This window comes from Lemur catta, chromosome 5 (genome assembly GCF_020740605.2).
Source record: "Lemur catta isolate mLemCat1 chromosome 5, mLemCat1.pri, whole genome shotgun sequence".
NCBI lineage: Eukaryota > Metazoa > Chordata > Mammalia > Primates > Lemuridae > Lemur > Lemur catta.
Genome location: NC_059132.1, coordinates 15,655,226 through 15,675,613, shown reverse-complemented (window position 1 = coordinate 15,675,613; position 20,388 = coordinate 15,655,226). Strand labels below are relative to the sequence as shown.

Below are 20,388 nucleotides of genomic sequence, written 5' to 3'. Positions count from 1 at the left end.
AAGCTTAGAGAAATGCAGTTAAGTTGCAGATCTCCATTCAAATTCAGGCTTTGATTCCAGAGCTCACACTTTTAAAAAAAAATAAATTTTATTGTGAATATTCAAAGATACATCATGATCTTATGGGATACATATAGATAGTAAAATAGTTACTGTAGTGAAACAAATGAACATGTCTATCATATCACGTACTCAGTCTCTCTTGTTTTTGTGGCTTGAGCAGCTAAAATCTAATCATTTAGCAGAAGTCCCAAATACAGTACAATTTTATTGATTATAGACCTCCTCTTGTACATTAGATCTCTAGATTTGTTCATCCTACATATCTGTTACCTTGTAACCTCTAACCTACATTTCCCCATTTCATTCCTCCCCCCAATAACCACTGTTTCATCCTCTATCTCTGTATATTTCACTCATTTTTTTTTCTTTTAGATTCCGTGTAGAGATCATGCAACACTCTTCTTTCTGTGTCTGGCTTATTTCACTTAGCATAATGTCTTCTGGGTCCATCTATGTTGTGGCAAATGGCAGGATCTCCTTCTTCTTAAAGGCTGAATAATATTCCATTGTTTGTTTATACCACGGTATCTCTATCCGTTCGTCCACTGGTGGACACTTAGGTTATTTCCATCTCCGGGCTATTGTGGATAACACTGTAATAACCATGAGAATGCAGATATCCTTACAAGACTGTGATTTCATTTCCCTTGGGTGTATGCCCAGAGGAGGGATCGCTGGATCATATGGTAGTTCTATTTTAAGTTTCTTTGGGAATGTCTATACTGTTTTCCACAATGACTATGCCAAATTACATTCCCACCAACACAGTGTACTAGACTTCCCTTTTCTCCACACCCTTGCCAACACTTGTTATCTCTTGACTTTTTGATAATAGCCATTTTAATGTGTGTGAAGTGATATCTCATTGTGGTATTGATTTTCATTTTCCTAAGAGTTAATAACGTTGATCACCATTTTTCATGTCTTCTTTGGAGAAATATCTGTTCAGGTCTTTGCCCGTTTTTTAATTGGATTATTTGTTTTAATACTATTGAGTTGTGTGAGTTCTTTATACATTTTGGATATTGACACATTGACTGCCACACAATAAAGTCAGAAACTTTTCCTTGGGGCCACAGTGCTTTATTATGAAAATAGAATAAAAACTTTGAGTATAATTTAAATGTAAACATAAATAGAAAAACAAAATTTATTGACTTCTATTCATTTAATTCACATTTTTAGAATTGTCAGTATTAATTGTAACAATAAAAACTTCAACAAGTAAGATTTTATATATGCTTCACGTGGCCCCAGGGTCAAAACTAGAGTGAGTTAATATAACTCTTATGGCAATTAATGTGTTAACCTCTTATCAGATATATGGTTTGGAAATATTTTTTTCCCAATCTAAGTTTTTGTTTCATTTTGTTGATTGTTCCCTTTGCTTTGCAGTTTCTTTTTAGTCAGGGCTCACACTTTTAACCACTGATAGGTACTATCTTCTATTTGATCTTAATAGTATTATATAGTTCAACATACAGGAAAGAACAAGTACTTCCAAGCACTCGTGACTCAGATAAATATTAACATTTTGCCATGCTTGCTTCAGACATTTTTTTAAAAGAAATAATTTCAGATGCAGTCAAAAGCCCCTTTTACTCCTCATCTATTCCATTCTTTTTCATTTTTCCCCACATAGGGAACACTTTTCCTGAAATTGGTATGTTTTCTTCCCATCCAAGGTTTTAGATAATAGTTTTAATAAATCCTGTTGGGGTTGGTGTTATTTTCCTCATTTTAGAAATAAAAACACTGAGGCTTAAGTCACCTGACCACAGATCACGCTGCTTGGAAATGGCAGGGAGGGAACTGCATCTCTGTATTCTTTCCTGGTATCGTGGGATATTTTTAATCTCCTCAGTCCCTTGACTCTTATGGGACTTGAGAATTTAGGTATACTTCATTTCAGTATTTCAGATGTGAAAAAAGAGGATGATTTGAATAACTGGTATTTCATAGTTGTCCAAAAGAATTGTAAAAATATTCCCTTTTCTCATCTTCCCCCAGAAGGCATGTCTTAGTTCAGAGACTGCTATAACAGAATATCATAGAGTGGGTGGCTTCAACAACAGAAATTTAATTCTCATACTTGTGGAGACTGGGAAGTTCACGATCATGGCACTGGCAGATCTGGTGTCTGGTGAGGGCCGGCTTCCTGCTTTGCACATGACTGTGTCTCTCTTGTGTCCTCACATGGCCGTGAGCAGAGACAGGAGGAACAAGCTCTCCTGGAAGGGCCCTAATCCCATGCATAAGGGCTCCACCTTCATGACCTACTGGCCTCCCAAAGGCTCCACCTCCCAATGCCATCATGTTAGGTGTCAGAATTTCAACATGTGCACGCCTGTAATCCTAGCACTCTTGGAGGCCGAGGCGGGATGACTACTTGAGCTCAGGAGTTTGAGATTACCCAGAGCAAGAGACCCTGTCTCTTTGGTAGAGACCCCGTCTCTACCAAAAAGAAAAAGAAAAAAAAAAAAAAAAAAACAGCCAGGCATTGTTTTGTGCATCTGTAGTTCCAGCTACTCAGGAGGCTGAGGCAGGAGGATGGCTTGAGCCCAGGAGTTGGAGGTTGCAGTGAGCTATGATGACGCCACTGCACTCTAGTCAGGGTGACAGAGTGAGACTCTGTCTCAACAACAACAATAAGGAAAAAAAAAACAGAAAAAACAAGGAAAAAAAGAATTTCAATACATAAATGTTGGGAGCACACAAACCTTCAGTCCATAGCTATGCACACTGTGAATTTTACGTTTAAAAAAAGTGAGCGGGGTGCAGTGATGCGTACCTGTAGTCCTACCTACTTGGAAGACTGAGGTGGGAGAATTGCTTGAGCCTAGGAGTCAAGGCAAGTCTGGGCTTCCATCTCTAAAGAAAAAAACAAGTGATTATCTCATGGAAAGAGTTAGCAAAAAACAAACAAATAGAAAACAGCCTTTGTTATTATTTAATTCAGAAAGTATTGAGCCCAGGTGAGAGTTCTGGGACACAGTAAGTACCATGTTACACTGAGCCTGCTTTTGATGATGGGGTCCATTGTCCTAGGATTTTGCCCTTTTTGTGCCAACTGTTGTTATCTGCCACTGCCTGGTCAGTTCTTGGAGTGCAGCCAGGTACAGCTGACTGGTGACCAGATGAGGCAGCTGACATCGGTGGTCACTGATCAATGGCCCAGCAGGATGAGGATTTTAGAAAAAGTCCTGAGGACAGTTCCTATGCAGTAAATGTTGGCTGCTGGTGTGGCTATGTCACTGCTGAAGAACGTTGGGATTTCTTCCTCACCTGCTTAATCTCAATGCCATCCAGCAGGTGGAGGTAAAGGCTTCTTGCAAAGGATCACTGGGGATTTATTTCTGAAAGCACGTTGCCCAGTGCAATATGCACAGTAGGTTCATAATCAACGCTGATTGAACTTGAATCTGGAAGCCAGAACAGGAATATTAGGTGCAAGATTCAGCAGAATCCTGTAGTTAGGAGTGAGCCAAAATCCCGAGAATTAGGAAACCTGCAAGGTGTGCACATGTAACTGAATCTCAAATGTCACACAGGCAAAGTCCCTGGACCCAGGGATCCTGACGGAGGCCCTGTCACATGAGCTTGGTGTAGGGACAGCTGGTGCCTCGATTGTTTTTCTACTTCCTGGTGGATTTTGGTGGCTTTGGCCATCAAGTGAGTTCAGGTCATTGTGACCGGATAGCCTTATCTATATTTGTACTCTAAGACCATCACATGGGGGACAATATGGCTATACAGCTTTAAGGGCTGCCTTTGAAGTCACAGGGACTTGAGCTTTCTCCCTGGCTGTGTAATCCTGGCCGAATACATCAACTGACTTGAATATCAATTTCCTAATCTATACAATAGGAATGATAATACTTAGCTCTCAGTGTTGCTGTGAGCATTAAATGAGAGAAGGCACGTACAGCACTTGGCATACAGCTTTGAATGCTTTAATTGATCAGTGAATGGCAGCTCGTAATAACACCACAAAGATGCATTTGCATCTAGTTGGTGGAATGGAGCAACTAGAGAGGTTGTGTGGTGCAGTGCAGCCGTGTCGTCTCTGGAGTCAGCTGCTCGAGTTTAGGTCTCATCTGCGTCACCCACTAGCTGTGTGACTGTCAGCACATTACTTAATCTCTGTGCCCCTCTATTGTCCTTTGCAAAGCTGAAGCAGTAATAGTACCAGCTTTATAGGATTGTTGCGAAGATTAATTTATAATTTGACAAAACAAAACAAGAAAACTGTAACAGAGTTCCCAGCATATAGAAAGCACTCAGAAAGTATAAGCACTACTGTTCATTGCGAATTATTTTCCATAGTTATTGACAAATAATAAAGGCAACGGAAAATACGATGTGATGCTTCATGAGGCAGATGAGCCTCCATCACCGGAGACATTCAGTTGGAAAGTAGCTTAGTGAGGATTTAGTTCTGGGGACTCAGATGTTGAGAAGTTGGAAATAATAGGTCATCACCAAACTCCTTCCTCCAGAAAACAGGATGCACAGGGTGATGGCTGCATACATACGTTCAACTCCTGACACTGCCATCTATTAGCTGTGTGACCCTGGGCAAGTTACTTAACTTCTCTGTGCCTCAGGTAGGACACTCATCTGTATAAAGGGATAATAACAGTTCCTCCCTCATATAGTTGTTATGAAGATTAAAAGGCTTAATACACAAAGAGCAGGTAGAGCAGTACTTTTATTCCAAACCTGAGATTCTTTCTCTCCAGCCGCCCTTCTTTCCTTTATATTTTCCCTCTTACCTTCCTTTTCTCCTTCTCTCCTTCCTCTCACTTTCTGATTCACAGTAGGAGCCCGGTGGGCCCCTGTCGCTTCAGAACTTCCTTTAGGACTTGACCATCAAGCTGGCTGAGGGCTGTGAGGGGTGACTTTGCATTTTAAGTTGTTTGTTTTGGGGCTTGCAAATATGTCTGTTGAGAACATATTTCGGCAACAATCTGTCAGCCCAGTAATGAGGGGCAGCTAATAAGGCGCCTGACAGACGCTTTTTATTTACAGAGATGACAAATGCCACTACTTGGCTGTGCTGGAATCATTTCAAAGGCCAACAGACTCATTAGAGTCATCAGCACTTGCCACACTGAGGCTCATTTTGTCAGAGGACTGTGCGTCATTGGGATTTCTGTTAATTGAATCGTTTTGATATTCTTGCAAAAGGAAGAATATTTTAAAATTTCTGTTCCTTCATTCATCTCTGAACTTACATGTTTTGTAATGACTAACTTTTGCAAATCGCGTTTTAGACACCGTTTGCTGCTGTCAGCACTGCGAATTGTTGTTTTAGGTTGTTTGCCAAGATTCCTGAGCCTTTCTATGTCCCCAAGGCAGGGGGTTGAAAACATGCATATGACCGCAGGGCCCAGGCAGATAACGAAAATGAGGGAAGGGCTGAGCGGAGGCTGGTGATTGGAGGCACCTGGTCTGCTGGGACCGGCTGCTCCACTAGCTAATGGCCAGCGGGAGCAGGGGCAGGCAGTGCTGGGGCACGTCATTTTGCAAAAGAAGGAAGAAATTTGCATACCTTTGTGAAATCTATTTTTATATGTTGTTTTGAGATGTTGGCAACCAATCCAAAAGAGTTTGAAGACAACGGGTTTCCAGACTCTGATCTGTACCTAAGGTCTAAAGCAGTTGTTTCTTTGGTATTCATAGTTAAAAACCAAACCAAAACAAAACAAACCAACAACAACAAAAAAACCTCACCAGCAACAAACTTATAAGAATAAATGAGAGACCTGTTTTTTTGTTTTCTCTTTGCAGACTGGTATAGGGGATACCTCTTAAAGCACAAAATGTTACAGGTAAGGTCAATTGGTTCTTATTTGGGACAAGACTGGATGTTTTCGCACGGCCCTGCCACCCTGCTGGGGCAGTTCTCTCTGACCATTGCTCTTCAGCAAACCAGACCCGTGCTCCCTCCATGTGCCCTGCGCCCTGAGCCCTCTGTGTCTTGGTACTCACTGTGCCTTGACTCTCTCCCCTTCCCCTTATTCTTTAAAGCCCATCTCCGGTGCTGTCTTCTCCCTGCAACCTTTCCTGATATGCTGCTCACATGTGGTTCTCCCTCCCCCAAGTCCCCGTGGAATTGTGGCTGTCTTATTTGAAATTTATCTTCTGCTGCCTTCCTTTAGAGTTGTGTGGGGATTCATTCATCTCCTCGCTTGTGTATCCAGCATGACGTAGACAGGCCAGGCCGGGTCTCTGCCTGCCCGTGGTTCTCATGCTCCAGCCCCACACCTACCTCATCTCCGCAGCAGCAGGCACCTGCTTTGCTCATTTCCTCTCATGGCATCCAGTGTAGTGACCAGATGTCCCCAAGTGTGCACACTGGTTGCATCTATGAAAGAATCTCCAACTAGTTGATAAACTTCTCTTGTTAACTGAGCCAAATTATGGAGCAAGGACATAATAGAAGCTTTTCCCTCTTCCCTGACATGCTGTGTTGGGAGGCACGGCCCTACTTTGCTCTCTCCAAAGAACAATGAAATACATCCAGGGAGACTAGGTCTCAGATCTAAGTAGCCCAAGTGTAACCCAGAACACCGCTGCTTCAGGACCAGTTGCTCCCGACCTTCCAGTTGTTTCTGACTGTGACAGGTGGCTGCTTTCCAGAACTGGGCAGGAGAGGGGAGCAGAGCCCCTGTCTCACAGTGCTGAGTGGTTTAGAGTGTTTATCAAGCGATGCAAGTCCCTTGTGGCCCACCAGACAGGGTGGGCGCCATAATGGGGTTGAGGCATCCTTTGGGACCCAGGGCTGTTGTGGGGTCCAGAGCAACTGACGGCAAACTGGAAGGGAAACTAGACCTGGGATTCTCTCCCTGCTCTGTCCGACTCTGGGGTTATTTCTTTAAAGGGTGAGGGTTTTGTAACAAACCCAGAAGGCCTAGGGTCAGTCGTTTCTGTAGGGATATGTCTTTTTATTTTATTTTATTTTGTTTCCAACAGGGCATTTTTCCTAAATCCTTTATCCACATCAAGGAAGTGACAGTCGAGAAAAGAAGGTATTTGCCATTCCTTGCCACGCTTGACCTCCAGCGGCTCGTACATGTCTTTGTCCTGTTTACTTTGAAAATCTGCCTTGGCAGGTCTGAAGGGTGTTCAGCGTATCTGCTCTGTGCCTGTGTTTGTTTGTGTGTCTCCTTCCCCTCACTCGATGGGAGAGCTAATCCAAACTGATTACTGTTCAGATCCGATTCTGGGAGATATTAATTTGGAGAATCAACTTTTTCGCTGGCAGCTGCCTTTGAACTGTATTAAAGTAGATTAATCCTGAATAATGAGCCCACCCTGGCGAAGGAGGACATTACAGAGGAAGGTCCCTGTATTTGCATAATGTAATTGGTGTGGCTATTGGAGGCAGCTCATTCTAATGTCAGGAAGGCCCCTCCCAGCAGCTGCAGCTTAATGCAAATTCACCAGCATTTTATCTTATTAGCACCTGGGTCTCAATTTCACGCCCTTTTTTTCTCCCACCTCAAATAGAAATACCGAGAACATCATTCCCGCAGAAATTCCTCTGGCACAAGAAGTGACAACGACACTTTGGGAGTGGGGAAGCATCTGGAAACAGCTCTATGTGGTGAGACTCGAAAGTTGCTCCCTGGGTTGGAAGCTGCTTGCAGTCTTCAGTTTGGTTCAAGTTTGCAATTTAGCCTTGAGCCGGGCAGGCTAAGGTGGTTTTGGTGACATATCAGAGCACGCACTGTTATGTATGAGTACATCAAGGCCCGGAGAGGTTAGGTAACTTTCTCAAAACCACACAGCTAGCTAGTGACAGAGCCATAATAAACAGGGTCTGGTGTGATCCTTATGTTTTTAAACTAGTGTAAAAGTTGCCAAACTTGAGTATGCATAACAATCACCTTGAGAGCTGTTAAAAATAAAGCTTTCTCTGATGGGGTCTAGTGATCTTTGTTTTTAATAAACTCAGGGATTTGATTAGGTAGTCTGCTGATAACACCTAATATATGAGAAATACTGTTCTCATATATTAATTAACCGATGACAATATTGTCTTCAGATCTGTGAAGAAGCTTTGACCCTGGAAAAATAAAGAGCATATTTTGCATTTGTTTTCCCTGTTTTGAAGCAAATTGAATTTTAGATTCTCCTTTGATGCGCCAAAGCTCCTAATGAAAGCAATTAGCTAAGCAAACCATTAAGCTGAGAGTGGAAATGTCAACCCAGGCTTACTGCGTATTTGCCAGAGCACCGCGCACACCTGCTGGTGTACGCACACTATTTGTAGACTTTTATGGTCTTAAATGTTGACTCCCATGTAGGCATTTCATAATATGTTGTAATTGGCACACTCAATTCTGTAAGTTTCCCAAAATTTGTTAGGAAAGTTTGAAGGGAAAACAGTATGTTTCTGACTAAAGTGATTTCTTTACTACCCCTTGTAAAACATCACATCACATACACACGTACCATTTCTATGGCTTAACATTTTCCCTTGAAAAATCTTTGAATAGCAAGTCCCCATGCCCACCCCCTAGAGATCCTTAAACATCTGTTATTTAGTATCACCTTCATGAGTCTTGCCACATCTGTATACGACATGGTATTACTTAATACCTAAACTGGCACTCCTTTTAGTAAACCTAAATCATTTACATAGTGAACTTTATGAAGTTCTGACAACAATTCTCTGATTCTCCAGCACTAACTGGGCACCTTACAATTTGATTCAATTCTGACACGACTACCTAGAGACTTCGTAGGCTCAATTCCACAAGAGCCCTCCCTTCGGTGGTCAGTCTCAAGTTCCAGGTCCCCAGGATACCTGTGCTTCAGTTAGAATTGTTTACAAACTGAGGGATTCCTGCTACCGACCAGGCACACCCTTTTCCTGCCTCAGGTTCCATAATTCTTAGAACAGCTCAGAACTCAGGAAAGTGCTATTGTTATGATTACAGTTTTATCATAAAGGCTACCACTCAGAAACAGCCATGTGGAGGAGATATGTAGGGCAAGGTATGGGGCGCACGGAATGTCCCTGTCCTCTCTAGGCATGCCACCCTCCTGGCACATTGATGTGTTCACCATCTAGGAAGCTTCGCAAACCTTACTTTGTAAGAGTTTTAATCAAAGTTTCATTACATAGGCGTGATTGACTAAATTATTGGCCGTGGGTGCTTGAGCTCAATCTCTAGCCCCTCTCCCCCTCCTGGAGGTTGGGGATGGGACAGACAGAGCAGAGAGGGGCCAAAAGTTCCAAACCTGTGGTCACATGGTCCATTCCTCTGGCAACCAGCCTCCATCCTGAAGCTATCCAGGGGCCCATCCAGACTGGCCTCTTTAGCATAAACTCAGCTATGGTTGAAAGGGGATTGTTACGAATAATAAAAGACATTCCTGTCACTTGGGATATTGCAAGGGTTTTAGGAGCACTTGCCTCAGGAATCAGGGACAACGACCAAACGTATACATACATACATATATGTAAGCATATATATGCATGTATATGTATGTTTCTTTCTTTCTTCATTATACCACACACACTTTCCCAAATGGAAAGCCAAAAGCACTTGGCACAATTAGAAGAACACTATTCAAATAAACACAATGAAAATAAGACAGTGTTATTAGATGCTTGCTATTGTACCCATCTAAATCTCTGAGCCCGAGACCCTCTCTCTCTGTTAAAGAAAGAAATTAAGAAATGTGTGAGAGGTGTTAAAGACGTATTACCATAAAACTGCAACTTTCTCTTTCCCTGAAACAGAAGGATGGAAAGAGAGTGGAAGAGAATCACTGTATGGGTCAGTGTTATTTGACCTTGTACCTTTGTACCACAAGAGCCATCTCACGTGCCACAGACAGTGCACGTGCAACACTTTGGGAGGACTATTCTAGAAATAGTCCTTCATCACTGGAGAAAGGGCCCTGGCTTCCAGCCTCAAAGGGCCTGAGTTCTGGGACCTCCATTATAGCAGATGTTTGTCAACCTAAAATAATCAAAAGGGTCAGAATCCAGTTTAAAGAAAGTTTATTCAGGTGCAAAGTTTAAGGACAGCCTCCCAGGAGGCGCAGATTCCAAAGAATGGAAGCCAGGGTTCTGAAGCGTAGAGGTTTGGGATCATCCATTCAGACAAAGGTCAGGGAAGCTTAACAAAATTTCCTTGTCTTTCTATATAAAGCTTAATGCATAGTTACAAGGATCGACACCAAGCCGTTCGTGAGGGATCCTCCCACGTGACCCCGTGACCCAAACACTTCCCACGAGGCCCCCCTCCAACATTGGGGATCACATTGCAACCTGAGATTTGGAGGGGACACATATCCAAACTGTAGCAGATGCCCAAGCACCTTTGGCGCAGGAGATTAAGGATTGTTTCCTGTCCCCTAGGCCAGCAAAAAGGAACGTTTCCTCCAGGTCCAGTCCATGATGTACGACCTGATGGAGTGGAGGTCCCAGCTGCTCTCAGGAACTCTGCCCAAGGATGAGCTGAAGGAACTGAAGCAGAAAGTCACATCCAAAATTGACTATGGCAACAAGTAACCTCTCTTTCTGAAAAGATGCTTTCTCCCCCACCCAGCCCCCTTCTTTCCTTTTTCCTTTCCAAAAAGCTTGGTTTCATTTCTAGATGTGAGTTAGCCACTTTCTATCTGGGAGAAGGCTGTTACCGGTGGCCATGCCTGCGTGCCTTTGTTGTCAGTCCCCTGGGACCCAGGGACCTGCAGGTGGAGCCAAGGCTTGCTTATGCAGTGACTGTTACCAGGCCGAGAAATTTAGGGCACTCATTTAACCTACTTCGAAGGGCTTCAGGGGCACAGTCATGCTGGTTCACTTTCAGCTTAGGTGTCATTTTGTCCCTGCATTTGCAAAACTCTCCTTTAAGTCTCAGTGTGAGACTTAATGTCTCCTTCCCAATCCTACATTATGCAAGCCATCGGCTAACTCACATGCACTATCATTATACAAAAGTGTTACCTCAAAGAGAAGCAGAAATTGGTTGGAATTTGAATGTCATAAAGTTCAGGAGAAAGTGAACCAATTATCTGAGGTGGGACAGACCACTGCTGATAATATTATAGCCAACACTTAACCAGAGCTCATTATGTACCTGCTCCATGCTAAGTGTTTTACATGCTATTGTCTAATCTAATTCTTATAAGAACTCCATGGGGCTGGCAGTTTTATTTTCCCGTTTATTCAGATGAAGAAACTGAGGCTCTTTAATCGGTTAAGTAACTTGCCCAGAGTTGCACAGCTGGTAAATGGCAGAACCGGAATTCAGACCCAGGCAGTCTGGCTCCAGAGTCCATGGGCCTCAGCACTCTGCAGCTTGGATAGCCTTTGAGAACTGTCCAGAGCTTCCGCTCCCTCTTGGTTTTTTGAATGCCCTCCAAACATCCTATTCATTTGTTCACTCAGTCCAACAACAAGCCAAACATGCATTGAGCATTTATAGTTGGCTGGATTTCCTGCTAGGTGTTGGGGTTACAGAAATAAGAGTCCCTGTCCACTAGGGAATCATGGTCCAGTTTAGGAGTAAAGCACAAGTAAGCTATTGATAAGTATTGTGATAAGTATGATGGCTTAGGAAGCAAGAGTGCTCTTAATTTGACTTGGAGAAGGAAGTCAAGGAAGGTTTCCTGGAGGAGGTGGCTCATGAGCTGAAGTTTGAAGGATAAAGAGATGTTAAGCAGGCTTAAAAAAAGGGAGGGCAGGGGTTCATGAGAGAGCATGCATGCTCAAGAGCCTGCAAACTGGGTCTGAAGGCTGGAACATAGGAGGGGGAAGTAAAAAGAACCCATTTAATGGGAATGAAAAGAAATTTTCCCAGCAGGCTTTCTTGCCCTTATCATATGCACTAGGAAGAGGAACCAAGGAAGAAAGCAACTTACAGCTGCTTTCCATCTAGCAAGCATGTCCAAATCTGTTGATAAAGCACGTCATCCCAAAGTGATGGGAGGGGTTTGCCACGCAGCTGCTGCTGCCATTGGTGTGGTGGCATCTTTAGCTGAACACAGTTGCAGCTGGGAGTGTGGGAACTGAGGGCATTTCGCTGCTTTACAGTGACATCTGTGACCTTCAGGTGTTGTGTCCTTGGGGCAGGGGGGTGGGGGTGGGGCTCCAGAGAAGAAGGACCAGGGATGGAAGAAATGGTCACCCCTCACAGGAAGCCTTCCCTGATTTTCCCCTACCCACCCTGGGCTGGGTTAGGTGCTCTTGCAGGCCTTTAGCATCCAGAACAGTAAGCTCTTCTATCCTGGCCCGGCTCCCCTACCGTCCTGGGAGCTCCTCTAAGACACTGACTGGCTAGTTCTTCTCCATGCCTGTGCCTGGAACAGGGTCTGCACGCAGTAGGTGCTCAGCGAGTGGTAACTGAGTGGACGGACGAATGGCGGTGATGGGAGCAAAGAGAGGCAGGGGGTCCTCCCCACTCCAGGCCGTCTGTAGCCCAGCCCTGCACTTTCAGTTTCAGTCAGTTTCCTGTGGGGAAGTGAGACAGACACTCTCGGGGAGGTGGGGCCCCCCTTCCCCGTCTCCTTCAGCCAGAAGTGAGCGCCTTGGGCACCTTAGCCCTGGCCTGGCTCTTGAGGGCTCAGAGCTCTGGTACGGGATGGGTGGCTTCCCCAAAGCCGAGAGGCCTGGCACGTGGGCAGCAGCGTGACGAAGGCCAGCCTCCAGCCGTGAGGGTCAGGGAAGCGGGAGCGGAACCGAGTCTGGGAGAATTGGCCTGCCTCTCCCCGCATCCACTGCATTCTTTCGTTCAGACATCGTGCTTCTGTCGCACACCTGGTCGGCCCCAAGGGTAGGGACAGGCACAAAATACAGCCTCTATTTTTAACCACTGCAATGTAAAAAGCAAGCAATAGGAACTCATGCTAACTAACCAGTGCCCCCTGTGTGCCAGGGGCTGTTGTGAGCACTTCCCATGTGCCTTTGACAACAGCTTGATGGGGTAGGTGCTGTGATCATCCCTGTTTCTCAGACGAGGAAATGGAGGCTCAAGAGGGATTAGGCGGTTTTGCCCAAGATGCAGTGGGATTGGAAGCAGGTCGTGGCTCCGGAGTCCAAGCGCGTACCACTGCCTTCTACCGCCTGCCACGGGCGCTGCGGGCTGGTGGGGGAGGCAGAGCAGTGAGCAGCCCCTTTGGGGAGGAAGGTGTACTCACCATGAGCGGAGGAAGCATGCACAAGAGGGTCAGAGGGGGCTGGGGGGTGACAACTGCCCTGAATCTAACAAAACTGGCAGGCATTATTAGGGAAACTCAGAGAGCGAGAACGAGAGGTTGTGGGAGCAGATGGGAGGGGCATGAGTAGAGGAGGACAGGCAGGCGGGGACTGGAACCCAGAGGGCCTCAGTGCCAGGTGAGTCCACACGTGTCCAGACAGTGACGGGGAGCTGTGGCAGGAGCCATTTTTGTTTATTTTTGCCTTTTTTTTTTTGGAAAAAGGCATACAGTGGGGGTTCCTTCCCCTGTCTTCATCTTGGGTTCATTTTATCTACCTTCTTGAACAGAAGAGAGCCGTGGGGTTGGTTACCTCCGGGGGAGGAAATGTGCAAATGAACGGCCGCTGCGTCCAGGCGGGCGCTGTCGGGCGCTGTCCCGTGGAGGGCAGCCTCTCCCGCCCCGGGGCCACGGGAACCCCGTCGATCCTGCTGAAAACTGCAGAGTTCCAAGTGAGATGGTAACGGATGAGCTCTGTAGGGTCCAAGGAGTGAGGAATCCTCAAATGACTTCTCCAAATCCCAAGACAGCTGGATCTGGGAGAATGTTTTATTCATACATTTGAGAACCGAATCCACTTTGATAAATTTTGAAGAGGAAAAGCTAGAGAGATCTTGGCGTTAAATTATGTATCGGCCGTGCTCTGTCTTCTCCAAGGTCGGGGGAGCCTCCGTGCATCGTTAGCTGGATGCATTTATCCCCCTCAGCCATCGCCCTGTAGGCAGCGTTGCTGTGCAGCGCCATGAGTCATATCTAGCTGGGAGTTAATTTCCTAATGAATGTGGACAAACGGGTGAACCTTGGCTCCCTTCCTTTTGCATTTCTATGAGATGAGAGATGTGCCTCTCAATTCGATTCTCAGATAGGACATGAAGACTCAGTCTCCTTCATTTGCCCTTGCTACCCTTCCAGAATCTGGCGCTGGGTGGTGGTGATCATGCGAGACCACTGCGGGTCCTTAGAACCTTTGTCAGCCCCCCTCCCCCTACCTTCTTTGTATGGCCAACTGAGGGTGTCCACCTCAATGTCAAGTGCCAATGCAGCTTCAAGTCAAGGCCTCTGCAAACCTGCCCCATCCCACCCCCCAACCCATATTCTCCTCAGCTCCTCCTGTCTTGCAGGCGAACCATAGAGGTTAAGGGTGCAAACAAGATGCCATATCATTTTTACCAGCTATGTGACCTTGAGCAAATTAATCAGCCCCCATATGCTCGGTGCTTTCTTCATTTGTAAAATGGGGATATTAGTAGTACCTCCCTCATCGGACTGTCACGAGTGTTAAATGCATTAATATGTGTAACAAATTACCGGCTGAGAGCTTCTTGGGAGTGCAGTGTGTTTGCACTGTTAGTGTCACTGATGCCGGTCGGGGTGACAGGTGTAGCTGAAACAAATCAATACCCAACAGGGAAAGGCTTGTGGCCGGAAGTCGAACAGCTGAAGAGCAAGCTCTGGGTAACCATCGATATATCTGAGATTGTTTTCCCCCAACACAGGTTTTTGAATGTTTACTGAATAACACATAAATCCCTTTAATAAATTAGGCAAGGCACATGTTCGCCTTGAGCCCTCCACCTCTCCCAGCCCGGGCCCCCAGCTCCCCTCATAGGTGACCCGTGTTGGTACTTTGGTCCTTTTTTGTCCAGATCTTTCTCTATTCATTGTTACTCTTATGCATGCGCCCAGGTAGCACATCTGGCCTGGTGTTTCTGTTTTACTGTTGTCTATTTATTCTTTCCTATAAAACACACTGCGCATCTTTCCATGCTTGATTTTTTTCACTGAGTTCTATCATCAAACATATCGAAACTATCTAATATTTCTAAACCCTGCTGCGTGGTGTTCTCTTACTGATCACAGTTCATTTAGCCATTCGCTTTTGGTAGACGTTTTGGTTTTTCTCAACACTTCACCGAGGTGAACAACGGTGCAACACACATCCTTGTTCAAGTGTGGGGTGTTTCTTTCGCTTTAATATCAAGGGAAATATGTATTCAAACAGATTTAACACACACTGCCACGGTGCCTTCTAAAGAGGCTGTGCTGTATGCCACACTCTGCCCAGCGGCGTCCCAGGCTGTTGGTGCCGAGCTCTCCTGTGTGAATATATGATCCCCAGAAATCAGTTGAACTTTCTGGTAAAAAAACCTCCTCGCCAGCGACCTAAAGTTCTTCCCTGATTTATCTTCGCCTCCGGTTTTTGCTTTTCAGAATCCTTGAGCTTGATCTGATTGTCAGAGATGAAGATGGAAATATCTTGGATCCTGATAATACCAGCGTCATCAGCTTGTTCCACGCACACGAGGAAGCAACCGATAAAATCACAGAGCGTATCAAGGAAGAAATGGTGAGCTTTGTTAAATAGGCTTTGGCCGAGGGAGGCAGCCATTTAGCACATCGTAAACTTAAAATAATAGGCTAATTAACCAGACTGTGTAACGCTCAAGGGGCCATCTGTCTATGACCTGAGATGATCAGTAACCACACGCATTTTATTGTGGCTTTGCTCTCAAATCTGTAATTCATTCAACATCCATCTCAGGTAGTTAGATGCCAGGCAAGTTTCCTGATCTCTTGGAGCTTTTAGATTCCAGGGAGAAACATAGAAGAAAGGTAGTAAAAAAATAAATAAATAAATGAAAAAATTAATTCCAGTTGGTGGTAAGTTTCTAAAAATGCAATAAACTAGGGTTATGTGAATCAGAGTGACTCAGAAGCTGCTTTAAAAGGCATGGCCAGGAAAGGCCTCTCTCAGAAGTGACATCTGAGCTGACACCTGAATAATGTGAAGGCACCAGGCCTGGGAAGATCTGGTGACAGAGTATTTCAGGCAGAAGGCACAGCAAGTGCAAAGGCCCAGGGGTAGGACCTCTTGAATGTTCAAGGTGTAGAAAGGCCAGGGTGGGTGGGCATGGAGAGCAGTGAGGAGTATAGGCAATGGTATAGAGAGGTAGGCAGCAGGAGCCAGCTCTCAAAGGACCTGAGGGGTTGTGGAAAAGGGTTAAGATGTTATTCCAAGTGTGATGGGAAATCAATGGAAGATTTCAAGAAAGGGTTAATCTGATTTATATTTTTAAAAAATTATTTTAGCTGCTGTGTATTACTTGAAAGCAGTATTATGTTTACATTTATTAAGGTGTAATTCTCACACGATAAATTTCACTTATTTTAAACTACACTGTAATGAATCTTAGTAATATATAGTGTTGGATAACTCCACCATAATCAAGATATAGAAGTGTTCCACCATCCTAAACGTTTCTTTGTGCTCCTTGCATGTCCCTGAACTCCAGGCCACCCTTAATTTTCTGTCACTCTAGTTGTGCCTTTTCTAGAGTTTCATATAAATGGAGTCATACAATATTAGTTTTCTGTGTTTGACTTCTTTCCATCAGTGTAACGTTTTTGAAGTTTATGTTGTACATATCAAAGTTTTGATCTTTTTTATTGCTGAATCAATACACCACTGACCAGTTGTCAATGGCACATAGCATTGACCAGTTGTTGGGCATTTGGGTAGTTTCCGGTTTGGGGCTATTACAACTAATGTTGCTATGAACATTTGAAGACAAATCTGTGTGTGCACATGTTTTCATTCCTTTTGGGTAATGCTTAGTAGTGGGATTGCTGGATCATATAATAAGTATATGTGCAACTTTTTAAGGTACTGCTATATTACTTCCAAAAATAGCTGTACAATTTTGCATTTTTATCAGCAATATAGGAGAGTTCCAGTTGCTCTGCATTCTTTCCAACACTTGGTATTGTCAGTGTTTTTAACTTTAGCCATCCTGGTGGTTGTGTAGTGTATCTCACTGCGGTTTTAATTTTCATTTCCCTGATGACCAGTGATGTTGAGTTCTCTTCATGTGCTTACCGGCCTTTTCCGTTTGTTCCTTCTTTTGTGAAGTGTCTGATCAAATATTTTATCATTTTAATTGGGCTGTTTTCTTTATGATTAGTTGTAAGAGTTATTTGTATATTCTAGATAAAAATATTCATTCAATATATGTTTTGTAAATTTCTCCCAGTGCCTTGCCTTTTCATTTTTAAATGCATCTTTCAAAGAGCAAAAGTTTACAGTTTTGATGAATCCATTTAAGCAATTTTTTTCTTCTATGGTTTACATTTCTTATGACAGTAACTTTATAAGGAAGACTGGGTCAGTGGTGGTATTTCTCAAGATGGGAAAATATAAGCCAAGAGAATCAGTTACTTGACTCAGACTGCAGAACGTTCTGGTGGTAGAGCTGGGCATGATGCCGACATCTTCAGGCTTGAGCATAAGCGGCTCTCGACCACCTGGACTAGCTCCGTATTGTCCTAAGTGGGGCTGGGCTGATTTTCCATCTTCCTCTCTTCTTCCTTCCACCTCTCAGTCAAAAGACCAGCCAGACTACGGAATGTATTCCCGCATCTCCTCATCCCCCACCCACAGCCTCTATGTCTTTGTGAGGAACTTCGTGTGCAGAATTGGGGAAGATGCTGAGCTCTTCATGTCCCTCTATGACCCCAACAAGCAGACGGTCATAAGGTAGGTGTGTGCAGAATGCCTGTCCTGTCTGTGCGGGACCTTTTCCTTCCGTCACTGCCTGTGGAGCGATTCCCACCTGGAAGAGAACTGGCCCTCGCTGAGAATGTGGAAATAACTTCTTTGCAGAGTGTGGGAGGCAGGTGGCAGTATTACTTGCCACCAGACTTTTCCCACAGTGGGGTTATGGTTACAGGGTTTTGTGAAGTAGGTTTCCATTACCAGAAAATGACCAGCAATAACAAGAGTCAGACGGGTAGCATTGGATAGAATAAGAACATCTACTTTTACAGCAGGAGTTGAGGAATGAATGGTGGTAACTCCAAATCCTCCATGGCAGCAACAGGCTGAGAGTATCGGCTTTGCAATTTGTCTAGGTTCACGTCTCGGCCTCACCCTTTACTCTTTCTTAACGTTGGGCAGGTTGTTCATCTTTTTTACACCTGAGTCTCCCATTTGCACAATGTGAGTGCTGACCTCACGGGGTCATTTCTTTCAGGCTGTGGTGAGAAAAAGCACGTGACGCCCAAGGCCTGACACGTGGTGCTTGTGCTGCAGCTGGCAGTGCTGTCGTTACTAGACTTTAGTTCAGGTCATTGCTCTGGGAATGGAGGAAGTGAGGGGACTCCCGGGTGCCTCTGCCCAGGGAAGGGAAAATACTTCTGGGGATCTCCAGGGCGGAGACCTTGGTGTGCCACCAACCCCCACTGCCGGCCCCCTGGCCTCTGCTTGTGGCTCAGACCATCCTTCCTCCCAGGTGACCACTGCCTGTCCTCTCCACTGGGGCTTTGGGCCAATGCCTGGTCTCATATTTGAGGTCACTGACTGACGTATTAGCATGGAGCTTCAACGTGATCTCTCTGCCTTTATGGGGAAAGATGGAGGAAGTGGTATCTTCCTCGCTTGGTTGTTATGGTGAGTAAATGAAATCAGATGCAGTGCCCAGAGAACAGTGGGGCTTGAGCAAGTAATGGGTCTCCTGGAGACGTTTGTGAGACAGGGAGGGGCTGTCTGTCTGACTGTGCTGAGGTCTGTACGTGATCTCATCCAATCCTCATTACTCCATGTCATTGGCGTGAGAAAATGAGGCTTGGGAAGGTCAAGTGACGTGCCCAAAGTCACACATGTTTATAAATTGCAGGACTTATACCCAGGTCCATCTGACTCCAAAGACGAGCCATTTCCCACTTACGTCTATCACCAAGGAATGAGTTGGGTGAAATATTCCAAATGGTTCTCACCAGGGTTGCAGCACTGTTATGGTGGAAAGCTACTCTTTATAGTGCACCTAAGCCCTGATATTAAAGAATCATCTTGGCTGGGTGAGGTGGCTCATGCCTGTAATCCTAGCATTGTGGGAGGCTGAGGTGGGAGGACTGCTTGAGATCAGGAGTTCAAGACCAGCCTGAGCAAGAGCGAGACCCTGTCTCTACTAGAAATACAAAAATTAGCCGGGTGTCATAGCACGTGCTTGTTGTGGCCTCAGCCTGCGAGGCTGAGGCAGGAGGATCGCTTGAGTCCAGGAGTTTGAGGTTGCTGTGAGTTATGATGGAGCCATTGTACTCAGAGAGACAGAGGGAAACTCTGTCTACAAGAAAGAAGAAGAAGAAAAAAAAGAGTCAGCCTAATTCACGTGGCTCGGCCTCAGTGGACACTGAGAGTGAGTGTTCCTGGTCCCTTCTAGCCCACCTTGAATGGTTTGTGTGTCCCGGGCCCATTGCTGGTCCCTGTCAGCTGCTCCCAAGGCACCTGTGAAAAGACCTGAAAGTGCTCCGTGGACCCTCCCTGCCTCTCAGGAAACACAGGGACTCCTTGTGGCCACATTGACCAGGAAGCCTGTCTACTGGCCCATCTTGGTGACAGGTGGCGTGGACCGGCTTTGTGGGAGGAAGTGAAGGCTCAGCACAGGGGCGGCCGTGCCCCTCGCTGTGCCACTCTGTGTGCTGTGCTGGATAGGGCATGCCTAGGGAGGCCTCGGAGACTGTTGGAGACAGGGACAGCTCTCGGAAGAGCGGGAATGAGAGCCGGAGGAGGACAAAAGGGGAGGAAACCAGCAACAGTGCGAAAGAGGCGAAAGTGGAGGAAGAGAGAGGAGGCCCGACACAGGGCAGGGCGGGGAATTGGGGAGCACTCCCTGTGTCCGTCTGGCTCCGGAGAGCGGCTCCTGCTGCTCCTGCTGCTCTCCGGCCGGGCAGACATACAGTGAGCAGCAGGGAAACTGAGGCATCCTCGGTGTGGCCCGAGTGTGCCCAGGGAGACTCTGGCTGGGACTGACCTGACCTCTGGCTGTTGGGCCCAATCATGGGCAGATCCCCAGTGGATCCGTTTTGGCGTCATGTTGGACACTGTTTGGGAAACTCACAGTAAATTTTTGTAGGACAAAAAAGGAAGCAGTTGAGGTATGAGGCCGGTAATAAGGCTCGTGTCTACAGAGAGATGATGCAGGACTCGGAAAGGCCCCCCTCCCTCTGAGGAGGTGTCGTCTGGAGGAGGTCTCCCCGCCTTCCGATTCTGCCACCCACATCTGCCCGGGCAGGATGGATGGGGCCAGCTCGGCCCTCTAAATTGCTTTTCTT

The 20,388-nt window shown here is 45.6% G+C and overlaps 1 protein-coding gene across 1 annotated transcript in view; it reads left to right on the top strand.

The window, feature by feature from the left end:
• DOCK2 (dedicator of cytokinesis 2) overlaps window positions 1–20,388 on the top strand; it is a 383,026-nt gene that overhangs the window by 20,089 nt on the left and 342,549 nt on the right. Inside the window, exons 3-8 of the mRNA XM_045551201.1 lie at window positions 5,857–5,897; window positions 7,042–7,097; window positions 7,579–7,675; window positions 10,448–10,596; window positions 15,493–15,628; window positions 17,661–17,815. Of these exons, the coding sequence (XP_045407157.1) occupies window positions 5,857–5,897; window positions 7,042–7,097; window positions 7,579–7,675; window positions 10,448–10,596; window positions 15,493–15,628; window positions 17,661–17,815 (634 nt within the window). The remainder of the gene's footprint in view (window positions 1–5,856; window positions 5,898–7,041; window positions 7,098–7,578; window positions 7,676–10,447; window positions 10,597–15,492; window positions 15,629–17,660; window positions 17,816–20,388) is intronic.